Raw genomic sequence first — 13054 nt, forward strand, 5'->3', positions numbered from 1 at the left:
GTAGATGAATAAAGACAAGAAATACTGTTGCAACAGTAAACAGATGCCATTTATTAAATACTTGTTCAAATATAATGAAAAATGTTTTTAAGGAGTTCTTGGGACTGCTCATGTTGTTTTTAATAGGTCTTTTCATGGGAAACTCTCAGAAGGCTGAGGGTAAACTAGTGTCATGGTATTTAAACATGGGCAATTATAGGCCTGTCAGCTTCTCATCAGTCTCGCACAAAATAATGTAACAGCTGAAACCATGTTCAATTAATGAGGAGTTAAAACATGGTAGTATAACAAATGCCAAGCTGTGTGTTTTCATAGGCTATATTTTGCAAAACTAAATTGGTAGATAAATGCAATTATTGGATTTTTGTTACTAAAACTACTAATATATAATAACAGTGGTGATAGTAGATGGTGGGTATAACAGGCTTATAACAGGGTTGTGTGTAACTTGGTTCCCTTTGGTATTTTAAGAAATGAAAATGATACAATATCAATGTGGCAAACATTAAGTATTCCTGGCTGGCTGACAGGTCTTAAAATGCAGTCATAAATTGTGAATCATCATCTGTTTTTTAGTGAGAAGCTGTAAGGATTGCTGCTCATCTCTGCTATCTGACAGGTTTATCAGCGATCACTCAGTCAACTGCTGCTAGCTTTTTCAGATGACAACGATTTCTGGGGTGTTATTTAATGAAAAATTCTGATTGGTAACAGCCCATGGTCACTTGGCAAACTATACCCAAGGAAACAACTCTGTGTTAGTAGACAAATTCAAAATCATCTACCTATGAACAAGAAAGATGACCTTTTTTTGTTTGTTTGTTTGTTTCAAATGTGAAGGTGCCTCAGCAAGTGCTGACTTCATGTGTTGTGAAGGTCAGAATAGCTCAGCTGAGTTATTTCTGTGGTAATAGCATTGAAATAGGCCTGTGTTCCACATGCACCTGCTCATGAAACAGACTAGAAAGAATGTGCATTTTTGAGTTTAGTTACTCATGAGATGGTTTAGCAAGGGTTGTAAAGCAACTTTTAAATCAGGACTGATGTTTTTCCAAGTAATGTATTTAGTACTATTGTGTTTGTTGGACCTGAAATAGTAAGGCCCAACGTACAGGGAACACGCTAGGTAGGTCACAGTAGATGATCTCTGTATCTCTTCTGATGTTAAGCTATTAAATATTTGTGTTACTGACAGTTCATTTTTAATAGGGTTCCAGCACTTACATAACTATTTCTTTTCCTTTCAGAACTCTTCTGTTCCTTAATCAAAGGAACTGTTCAGATACCATCATTCCATGGAACTGAAATATTGGTGAATTAGTCCAAGTTCCCTTAAGGACTGTAAAATGGAGCCAATAACATTCAAAGTTAAAAAGTATCAAACACCTAGTGATTTCTCAGCAAGTTTCAGTCTCCAGCTCATTGGTTCCCTGCCAGTGCATTCTCTAACCACCATGTCAATGCTGCCTTGGATTGTGGCAGAGATCCGGACACTCAGTACAAAGTCTTCCAAAGAAGAACCTAACGCCAGCCAAATACGACTTTATGTTTCACCAGTGAGTTTGCGATGTGAACCAGACACAGGGAAACTCCAGCAGTGGGATCCTTTGATTTGTTCAAGTTTGTTTGAATACAAGCCACAGCATGTCCACAAACTGATTCACAACAGCCATGATCCAAGCTACTTTGCTTGTCTGATAAAGGATGGAGCAGCAAATCAGCGAAGTATCTGCTACGTATTTAAAGCTGATGATCAGACAAAAGTAAGTAAAAACAAAACAAAACAAAAAAACAACCAAAGCAAGCAGCCCTCAGAATCATACTGCAGAATTTGTTTTTCTACTATCATGTGTTTTGTAGAGTATGATGTAAATGTGGAAGAGTTGATGCTTCTGCTTTTGAAATGGCGTTTTGTGCTGTTTGAAACTTTTCATTACAGTGTAAGATCTGAAGTTTGTATTTACAATTAGAGACTGGATCTCACTACAACTTACCAACACTTGATGTTAACGGTTGAGTTGAATTTGAACTGCTCAGTATGTGAAGTGAAAGGCGTGTAAATCTCCTACGGGATCAGAGTCTGAATTTCATCAGCTTAAAAAACACTTTAGTTTGGGATATGGGGTGAAATCTTGGCCCTCAAGTCAGTGAGAGTTTTTCTGTTGATGTCACTAGGGCTAGGATTTCACTGTTGAGTCACTGTGAACTTTATCTAATCCTACGGCCAGACTTCTCAAATTTCTATTTTCCTGAGTTGAGACCTATGTGACTGGGAAATAGAGATACCTCCTTTCTCAGAAGAAGGAGGGGGTAAGGCGGAGCCTCCATATGTAGCATATCTCCAACCACAAGACACTGTGGAAACCTCTTCCAAGCTCTGTGATCCACAGAGCCTGACATGTGATATCGGAGAATGGGAGAGAGGTGACAGCGCAGCACTTGCAACTCTGTGACATGCAGGCTTGCTGCTGCATGGGAGGCAGAAACTGGGGTGTGAGGGTGGCGTGAGGCAGGAACTGGGATGTGGGCGTCTCACACTGTGGCTGAGATCTGGCTCAGTCTGCATTTCCTAGCAGCAAGTTGTGTCCTTGCTGAAAAGGTGGAAGCATTAAAAATAGTCAATCTCTTCTTTTGTTTGAAAGTAATGTGAGACAATAACTCTCACAAATGAGTAAGGTGAGTAGGATTTGACACAAAGCTATTGTGATTGACTGGGGACAAAACAGTGACATGTCCTTCAACTCTTGAGTGTAAACTCTAGTTACAGTGCTGGAAAACAGCATCTTGCTATGTGCTGCTTGCTTTGACTCATAGGACATGTCCTGCTGAAGCACCTTGGAGTTATTATGTGAATATACACCACATGTAGGATTTATGCCAACCTGCCCAATAAATAGAAAAACATTGTACAGTTCCAAATCCGTGGTCTCAAGCTTAGAGCTCAAAACATATGGAAACAGTTTTACTCAAATCCCCCCCAGATAAAAAGCCAGTTCCGGTAAATTAGAAGGCAAATATGTTGTAAATCATAAGCATTCAAGTGAGTAATCCTGTCAAGTTAAAATGTAGAAATTTGTATACGTAAGGGAGAAGAAGTAAGGAATAGATGTTTTAGGAGCTGGCATTGAATAGAAGGTGGTAAATGCAGTTTGCTTATGCACTTACTTGTGTGGCTTGTGATTTTACAGGATTATGGTTAGTATACAACACTGATCACCTCCAGTACATTTTCTTTTGCAACAAAAGATTGAAGTACTTTTTCGTCATGTTTGATCAAATTCCTAGACATGTTTGAAATGAAAGAGAACAAAATAAGTCTCTAGTTAAATTTGCAGCTGTGTCTACTTGTTTTTGGAGACAATGCCCAGAATTTCTGGCTGCCTATTTCACAGGTTCACACAGCTATCTGTCCTTTCAAAAATCGCCCTCCACCTCAAAAGGAAATGGAATTCTTGTCTCATAACTTGCTTTGATTGCAGGGGTTGTTTCTCTTGACTTTTTTGCAAGCTAGGTTCCTAATTAGGAGGTAGACATCTAATCAGCATTTGTGGACCTATGTTTTAACAAAAGGATAATGGAAATGCCAAGTGTTCTTATCTTCTAAATTGAAGCCCTGCCTGTTTTAGTGAAATTCAGTGTGATTGCTGATTAATCCACCTTTTAAGTAAGTCCCTGATGCTTTATAGGGTGTCGTTACTCATGGTATGGATATTGTCATACAATGCCTTGTAGCTAATTGGTGTGTGTGTTACCTGTTTTGCAGACATCCAGCTTGAAAGCATACAAGTGTACTGTTTGCTTTTGGTACAGACTGAAGGAACTGTTTGTTAAAAACAAGTTGGGATGAAGAATTTAGCACTATGCTGCTGCAGCTTATGTTCCACTTTAGAAGAAATTAATTTTAGACTTCTAGAATCATAGAATCATTTAGGTTGGAAAAGACCTTTAAGATCACCGAGTACAACTGTTAACCTAGCACTGCCAAGTTTACCACTAAACCATGCCCCTTAGCACCACGTCTACCCATCTTTTAAATACCTCCAAGGATGGTGACTCCACCACTTCCCTGGGCAGCCTGTTCCAATGCTTAATAACCCTTTCAGTGAAGAAGTTTTTTCTAATATCCATCCTAAACCTCCCCTGACACAACTTGAGGCCGTTTCCTCTTGTCCTATTGCCTGTCACTTGGGAGAAGAGGCTGACACCCACCTGGCTACACCCTCCTTTCAGGGAGCTGTAGAGAGCGATAAGGTCTCCCCTCAGACTCCTTTTCTCGAGGCTGAACACCCCCAGCTCCCTCAGACACTCCTCATAAGACTTGTGCTCCAAAGGCCTCACCACCTTCATTGCCCTTCTCTGGACATGTTCCAGCACCAAAATGTCTTTCTTGTAGTGAGGGGCCCAAAACTGGACACAGCATTCACAGTGGGGCCTCACCAGTGCCAAGTACAGGCAGACAATCACTGCCCCAGTCCTGCTGGCCATGCTATTCCTGATACAGACCAGGATGCTGTTGGCCTTCTTGGCCACCTGGGCACACTGCTGGCTCACATTCAGCCAGCAGTCTACCAGCACCCTCAGGTGCTTTTCTGCCAGGCAGCTTTCCAGCCGCTGTCCTGGTCTGGGGTGGAGCAGAGCCAACTTTCTGTTCAATGGTTTTGCTTCTTGGCTAAGCCTCTTCTAACTCTCTGAAACTGACAGCATGTTGTACAGAAAACTGCTCATTCTCAGAGTGATAGGACCTATGTTTATAGCTAATGCAGGAGAGTGGAGAGAGGCTCTTGCTTATATTTGTGTCTGTGGCAATGAGGGACAGCTGACTCAGTTGTTTACCCCATGGAGGGGTCGCACCTGTGGGGAGGAGTGGACAGGACAGGTGACCCAAACTGACCAATAGGATGTTCCATCCCATCCGCCATGCTCAGTATAAAAGCTGAGGGAGCAGAGGGTGAGTTTTCTTCTTCAGTGGCTGATGTGTGAGGAGGACTCTCTCTGTTTATCTGTGTTTGACTCCAATCTGTGTGTTCCTGAATCTAGATCTGGGATCCAGTTCTCATCCATTGCTGAGTCCAGCCTGGAACTTCCCCAGTGTCTGCTGGTGATGTCTTCCTAGGAACTTAATATGGTTTTGTATATACGTTATCTGTTTCATTATTTCCTTTTTATTTTATTATTAATATATTATTAAAGTAGTTTAGTTCCTTATAAACTCATAAATCTCTATCTCTCTCCTTGGAGTGAGAGGTGGTGGGAGAGCATCTGTCATCTTGTTATTGGCCAATCCAGCCTAAACCACAACAGCCACTCTTCCCCAAGCCTGTAGCGTTACATGGGGTTATTGTGACCCAAGTGCAGGACCTGGCACTTGGCCTTGTTGAACCTCATACTGTTGGCCTCAGCCCACCCATCCAGCCTGGCCAGATCCCTCCGTAGAGCCTTCCTACCCTCAAGCAGGTCAACACTCCCACCCAACTTGGCATTGTCTGCAAACCTATTGAGGGTGCACTCAATCCCCTCGTCCAGATCATTGGTAAAGTTATTAAATAAAACTGACCCCAATACCAAGCCCTAGGGAACACCACTTGTGACTGACCACCAACTGGATTTAGCTCCATTCACCAACTCTCTCTGGGCCCAGCCTTCCAGCCAGTTTTTCCCCCAGTGAAGCATACACCCATCTAAGCCATGAGCAGCCAGTTTCTCCAGAAGAATACTCTGGGAAATGGTGTCAAAGGCTTTACTAAAATCTAGGTAGGGAACATCCATAGCCTTTCCCTCATCCACTAAGTGGGTCACCTTATCATAGAAGGAGATCAAGTTGGTCAAACTGGACCTTTGCAGCCTGTGTGACTCAGCAGACTTCTGTGCTGTCACTCTTGCTCCTCAGGACTTTTTCTTTCGATTTACTTCAGCCCTGTAAATGAGACACAGTAGTCCAGATAGGTTTACTCACAGAATTTATGTGTTCATAACACCTCTCCAAACTTTTGTGATAATTGTACTTTTTCTATTTTTATTTGGAAAAAAACCACAACAACCATGATTACTAATTACAATAATATTGTAAACTGCAAGAGTCAAAGTTCTTTGTATCTGCCTAGATAAATCTGTAGTAAGGCTATATTCAACAAAGACTTCTCAGATTAGGTCGGGTCTGACTGAGGATTTGAAGTAAAACGTACCTTGTTGCTTTGCAAATAAGTTCTGAATACATCCTGACCTCAGGATAAGTAGAATAAAAGAGGGCAGAAGGATATCTGTGGGACAAGTAGCCTAGGAAGATTAGTACGTTAAGATGAAAGCAGGTGAGTAGAAGGCTAAACAGGAGGAGAAGGACAAGAAATTTGAACTTCATGCGGACAGAGGGAATAGCAGTGGAGGTGGTAGAAAGTGCGGAAAACCAGGAATGGTTAGACTTATTAGCACCAGCATTGCAGATAGACTGCAGTCCATTAACTGTAGTTGTACTCCTTCATATACACAAATTGAGAACATATACTTGATTAGTGAGGGATTATCTTACTGTTTAATATGAAAGCATTTTGTTAATGAGAGATGATTTTTTGCTGGATGATGTTTAGCTAAAATCTAGAATTGATGTGGGTTTGGCAACGCATGCAGTTTTTCCTGGATATGAATACAGGGCTGTTAGGTTCATTGTTGCTCCATTACCAATGTACCCACTTTAGAGGAAAAATCAGTAGATGGGTAATTAATAGTAAATAATGTCAGAATTCTTTGCAAGTAATTCCTTGTTCTGCTTCTCTTTAGAAGTGAAGGAAAAGGCAGTGCCCTATTGTGGTCTTTGTCTTCACTCTGTAGGATCTTGTATAATTATTTCCATTGCATCACCATGGCAGCATACAGCTCACTTTCCCTGCTGCTATAGCAGTAAGTAGGGAAGGAAGAAAGAAGCTTTCCTGGCAAACTGCTCCTTGGCACATTACTGGAAAACAAGCACGTGCATATAGATATTATTTCACTCCACTTAGTACTAAAAGGATGGGTTTACGCTGCCTAGGGGTAGCTTCCCTTAGGGATTAGATCTCCCTTTCTAAGCAGATCTGTCAGATATGGGATGTGGAACCTTCCTTCCTTCTTCGTATATAACCTCAGTAAGTTTCCACTAGTCATAGATGCTGGACTTTCTTATACCTTCACCCTCATTCTGATGGGGCCTCATGATTGAGTAATTTCTGCCTGAGAGAGGCCGAAGTATTTATGCATATTCTCTGTAGGTGCTTGGGAATGTAGCTTGATTCAATTATATTGCCTGCAGGGAGCTTATGAAGACTACTGATAGGTCATAGATAGAGATTATGCATGCTGTGTTGACTAATGATCATGGAAGATGAGGAAAAATTAACTCTCCAGTAAATCTGTGCTTGTGGGATGCTAACTTCATCATAAGAATGCAGCTGTGTTGAACAGCTTGGCCAGAGTGAGCAGGCAGTGTAGGAGTGTGTGATGGCTTAAATTAAAACATACATGTTACCAGCCTACATATCTTCCCAGTGGCCTCTGGTCTGACATTTGCTTACGTTCTGCAGAAATGTGATGCTATTGTCATCATTGTTGTTGTTGAAAACTATATACATTAAAAATTATTGGCATTTTTGTCCTACACTTCAGATGTGGTAGTCCGAAAATGTTTGGAACTGTAGGTGAGGTGTGCCACTTCCTTTATGAGCTCATTCTCCACAAACACAGCACCGCTGTCCTGTAGGACACCTTGCTTTAGTGCGTCATTCACTCTGAGGAATGAGAGAGAGAGATAATGAGAAGCTAATGGCATACTGTCACAAGAATATCCCTCTCCAGCAGATAAAATGTAGCTAAAACATTACAGAGAAAGAATAATTTGTGTTTAGAAAAGGAATTCCATGTGCCATTATGTTGATCTTTCTTTGGTGTATCAAATTATTTGTTTTACATAGGTATGTTTAATCTTATTTGATGGATGTTTTGGCTGGCAAATGGAATACTGGTCACTAGTTTATCTGATGATGCCCTGGGCTAACTTAGGTTTAAGGCAGGTTAAGGTTATACTGTCCTTTATTATACTTTTATATTTATTGTAAATAAAGAATAACAGTTTAAATAGTTTCACAGGAGTCTGAGCCAAAGAGGGCATTCATTACCTCAGCCTTTTCCATGTCCTGTGCTCTATTCAGCAGCAGGCCCACATTTTCTTTAGTCTTCCTGTTGTCATTTATGTAGCTATAGAAGCCCTTCTTGTTGTCTTTGACATCCCCTGCCAGATTCAGCTCCAGGTGGGCTTTGGCTTTCCTAACCATGTCTCTGCATGCTCAGACAGTGTCTATATATTCCTCTCAGGTTACCTGTCCCTGCTTCCACCCTCTGTATTCTCCCTTTTTGTGTTTGAGTTTTGCTAGAAGCTCATCCATGCGGGCATTTTTACCTGACTTCCCGGTCATTTGGACGGACTGCTCTTGAGCTTGAAGGAGGTGGTCATTGAATAACAACCAGTTTTCTTAGACCCTCTTCCCTCCAGGGCCATTTCAAGGCCAAAATCTGCTCTTCTGAAGCGCAGGGTTATGATCTTGCTTTTTGCCCTGTTTCTCAGGATCCTAAACTCCACCATCTCATGGTCACTGCAGCCAAGGCTGCCTTCGACCTTCATATCCCCAACAAGCCCTTCCGTGTTGGTAAGTATGAGGTCCAGCAGAGTACCTATCCTCATCACCTCCTCTGTCACTTGTGTTAGCAAGTTGTCATCGATGCTTTCCAGGAACTTGCTGAATTGACTATGCCCTGCTGTGTTATTCTTCCAGCAGATACTTGGGTGGTTGAAGTCCCCCCCCACCATGGTCTGTAAAAGTGAGGCTACTTCTAGCTGTCTGTAGAGTGCCTCGTTCTTCCTGGTCACAGGGTAAAATAAATTCCTGTATGCAGAATAAAGGTCAGCAGACAGCCCTGTCACCTTTTTTTAGAAAAGCAGATGCTCAGAATGCTTGAATGTTCCTCCTTTTTCTTTCTGTGATGTGAACTGGAGGTTTAGAGGATTTGAGGGAGAGCCTAGAAACTTGAGCCTGATGTCTTGTAAGGAGAAATATTTCTGTGACATTATCAATGATCAATGCAGAACTAGAGTATGATGAAATGTAAAAAGTTCAGTTCAGGTTTTGAAAGGGTTAAGTTTAGTTCTTTTTTTTTTCTTCCCAAGAGTCTGGACACAAGTTGTCATAACAGCCTGTAATATATGCTTCTGTTTACCAGAACTGTTAATGCTCTAATGGCAAAACACTGGATAGAACTGGTTTTTTCTATTTTATAGAGAAATATTGCTTGTGATTTAAACAGGATCAGAGCTGCACAAGACATGCACAAGTCTGCTTGCTTCTTCTGAATCTTTGTTTTGTAGTCTTATAAATCAGGGACAGCTTTTGGCCCAGGAACGTTGCCATGAGGGTTGCAGTGTCCTTATGGTTGCAGCGGGCTGGGACACCTGCTGGAGACCCGAGCCTGCTTGTTGACTTTCCTTGTGCCAAATCTGCCCCCCAGCAGACATAGATAAGCCCCTTCTCTTTACACTGAGGAACTTTTTAAAATGTAGCACTTGCCCTGTTGAGCTGTTTGGTTACAACAGTGGTCTCGCCTTTTGTCAGAGGTCTTCATTTTTTTAGTCTACCAATTGCTTTAACAGTTACTATGTTTTTAAACAACCTTCACCTACTTTTATGAGTCACAATAGCTTATGCACTTAAGTAGATCATGCTGTATTACCTGGAATGCAGTACTCTCTGTTACATGTTGTTTGTGATCTGATTATGTGCTGGAGAAGCTGGTTTCAGATAATCAACACTTAGCTCTGTGAGGCTGCACAGAGCTGATGTTGCGAGTGAACTTCACATTATTCATCTATAAAAGGAATGGCAGAGGCCCAGTGAACTCTAAAGCAGTTGTTGTGAGGCTTAGCTTCATGACTGAGGATTCTTACACAACTTGTTTTTACATTAGACTGTAAGATACAGCCTCACTAAGTGTTTCATTTTTAATAGCACCATTTCCCTTTCTTAACAGAATTCAGGCAAGATAATTTTAAAGATAGAGGTGATATTTTTCTACTGTATTTTACTGCTTGATGAGTCTAGGGAGATTAAAACATGGTTCTACTTTTGCAAAAAGCATAAAACACTGAAACAAAATGAGGTAACTGGACTTATTTCAGTGCAACTGAGAGCTTAATTTGTCTGTTTTCTGCCCCCTATTCATATGCACTTTGGGGTGCGTGGGATCTACATAATTGCAAACTGCTAGCACTGCTTTTTGGTTTAGGAAGTCTCTCCTGTCTGTCAAATGCTAACTGGAGGAATTAATGTAAAAAAAAGAAGTAAAAAAATCCAACAGACCAAATGAAAAATCAAATACATATTTGTGTACGTACCTAGTCTGGTATATAAAGTAGGTCAAAGTTTAGCTGTGTAAATCGTAGTGGAGTGTCCTATGTAGTGCAAACAGCCGGCTGTGCTTTGGACACTCTCACAATTTATCAGACTTTATGCTTATCCTGAGCCTAGAGCTTAACTGTGACTACACCAGCTCTAGCCTGGGATCTGTTCAAAGGATTCATGTATGCGAACTCTTCTTTCAGGGGGCTTTAATGGCCAATGACCCTGTCCCTAGCAGCATTATCCCAAGCCTTTATGGGGCTCTAGTCAGACCCTAGAGTGATTCTGTGACATCCTGGCTCATTTAGGTGCTCCTGTGTTCGCCTTCATTTTATAAGAAATATTGTGTGATTTCCCTCACCCTCATGTATGATTGCCACACGGAGGAAGTCATTTGTGCAATGCCAGTGCCATTTCTTGACTTAAAGTCAGAGATAACGCCTTACCAAGGAAGATGAAATTAATCACATGGTTTGTAAAAAAAGATGCCTATTCCCACTCTTACAGTGGCAGCAACATAAAAAAAATATATTTTCTTGTGATTTCTTCAATCTCCTGAATCATACAGAAATTTCTGCTACAGAATGACTAATAAGATCTCTTACTGTGACTTCAACATTATAGTATTCCCTATCAGATGACAATGTTAGGGTATTTTTCAACTTTAATATTGAAAGTAGCTGTGTGTTACTTGTGCTGTCATGGGCACTTCATTTTAGAGCCAGAGTTCCTGCCAAGATTATTTATTCTTCCTTCACTTTTTCTGTTGGGGATTGTAGCAGAAATACAAAACAGTGGAACTGAGGCTTAGCAGATTTGTGATGGCTTCTCATCTGACTACTAACCATTCCTTTTGTCTTACAAGGTCTGATGCTTGTGGCCTGTGAAATCCAGTATAGGTGATTGGAGCCATAATATCCAAGCACCCTCCAGAGTTACAGTAGAGTTTCCTTCAGAAAATTCCTTTTCACATAGAGAAGAGCTTCCTTACGTATCTCCCAAAAGAAGCTCACTTTTAACATCTTAACCTATTCTGAATCCAGCTTTTGGTGGCCTTGCAGTCTCGTGGTTGCTGACTTTCTCGTTATTACGCTGTGGTATCACTCAGTGAGGCAGTTCAAAGCAATTTAAGTATTCCAAAAGGAAAACTTATCAGTTTCAATTAAATTAGCATCCTAACCTGATCACAGAACTGTTTCATGAGCACCTACGTGAGAGTAAGGGAGAAGCAAGGCTACACTTCCTAGAGCAGAGAGAAGGCCGGACCTCAGATCCCTGATTCAGTCAGTTCTTAAATTGCCATGGGATTTTAGTTCAAATGTAATATCTGATTATTTAGTGAGGAGATCTAATATCTGTCCTCTGTCAAAAGAGGCAGTTCCGTTATTCTTTTCTCTTCTGTTCCATCCCTTGATGTACGTTCTCAGTGTTTTCCCTTGTGCTGGCATTGATGTTTTCCCAGCTTCATGTTAAGCTGCTCTAGGGGCTAAAGTAAAAAAATAAAATTGCATTCTGCTCCAAACCAACTCAGTGCACTTTGCTAGATCACCTTAGGTGTTTTGTCAAATTCCAAGGTGACATAAATTTGGAAACTAAGGTGAGAACATAATGTACTTTGGGACAAATTTTTCCCGGTGCTTTCACAAGCAGATGGTGGAAGTAAAGTGCAGCACCAGAGGTACTCCAAAGGGACTGGGCTATGCGGCAGGGGATGTTGTTTCTTTGTGTGGTGACATAGATCCTAAAAGTAGGGCTATGAGGATGGAGGTGCACCGGGAGACTTGCAGGCTTACTTAGCCTTTGTACACAGAGCCACCTAGACAAAGTGTCACAGACTTTGAAGTCTGTCCTGACGCATTGTGTAAAGAGAAATCACTGCATACCTGCCCAGTGAGTCTAAAGATGGAGTAGCCTTGCTCTAAGAAGACATAAACAGCACAAGAACAGTCTGCATGCTGGTAAATATCTTCTTACAGTCTTGTGTCTGTTCCTTTTATGGTATGGGAATGGAAGGCTTTTAGTACATTTACATGATTTACATCAAATTGTCTTAAAATTACTAGTGAACCTGCCCCTGAGGGTTTGAATGCGTTGTGAAATCCTGTCATGTGACAATTTCTTCATTTTTGTGGCTTCAGCCTCACTCTGGCACTAACTTTCTGGTACTCAAACGGTGCTCTATTTATTTCACTTTCTCAGCTGGAATAATTTCTTTCTGCTTTGCTGAGCAATACCCTCACCAAGAAATAAGTTAACTCTCTGTCACCAACTTCCTAAACTTTGCAAGAGTTTGGTGATGCTGTACTCTTCAAATTTGATTGAAAAGCTTGAAGATAACTTAGTGTGGAAGATGAATGTGAAAATTTGAGAATTTGTTGAATCCACACAGTTCTCAAAGTACAATGTAGGTCTTCAGTTGAGAGGCTATGTTTATCCACACCCTACCCCAGCACTAAACATGTTAAGTTCTCCAGCTTCACAAGTGGTAACAATAACAAAATTAGTATCAGCAAAGTTATTCAGCACAACTTACTGTAGTGTAGTAAAGTCTGCTTTCTGCAAAGGTGTTGGATGCAATACGCACAAAGTAAGTGAATGGGTCTCCTCGCTGCCTTGCAGCCTGGTTGGACCTACACCTTCAA

General features: G+C 41.2%; 1 protein-coding gene across 9 annotated transcripts in view; it reads left to right on the plus strand.

Moving 5' to 3' along the window:
• Positions 1 to 13054, plus strand: part of TBC1D1 (TBC1 domain family member 1) — a 112737-nt gene that overhangs the window by 6461 nt on the left and 93222 nt on the right. For all 9 annotated transcript variants that reach the window (XM_074587790.1, XM_074587796.1, XM_074587797.1 and 6 more), the window contains exon 2: positions 1248 to 1763. In XM_074587790.1, coding sequence (XP_074443891.1) covers positions 1347 to 1763 — 417 coding nt within the window. In that variant the 5' untranslated portion in view covers positions 1248 to 1346. The remainder of the gene's footprint in view (positions 1 to 1247; positions 1764 to 13054) is intronic.

Source organism: Larus michahellis, chromosome 5 (genome assembly GCF_964199755.1).
Source record: "Larus michahellis chromosome 5, bLarMic1.1, whole genome shotgun sequence".
Taxonomy (NCBI): Eukaryota; Metazoa; Chordata; class Aves; order Charadriiformes; family Laridae; genus Larus; species Larus michahellis.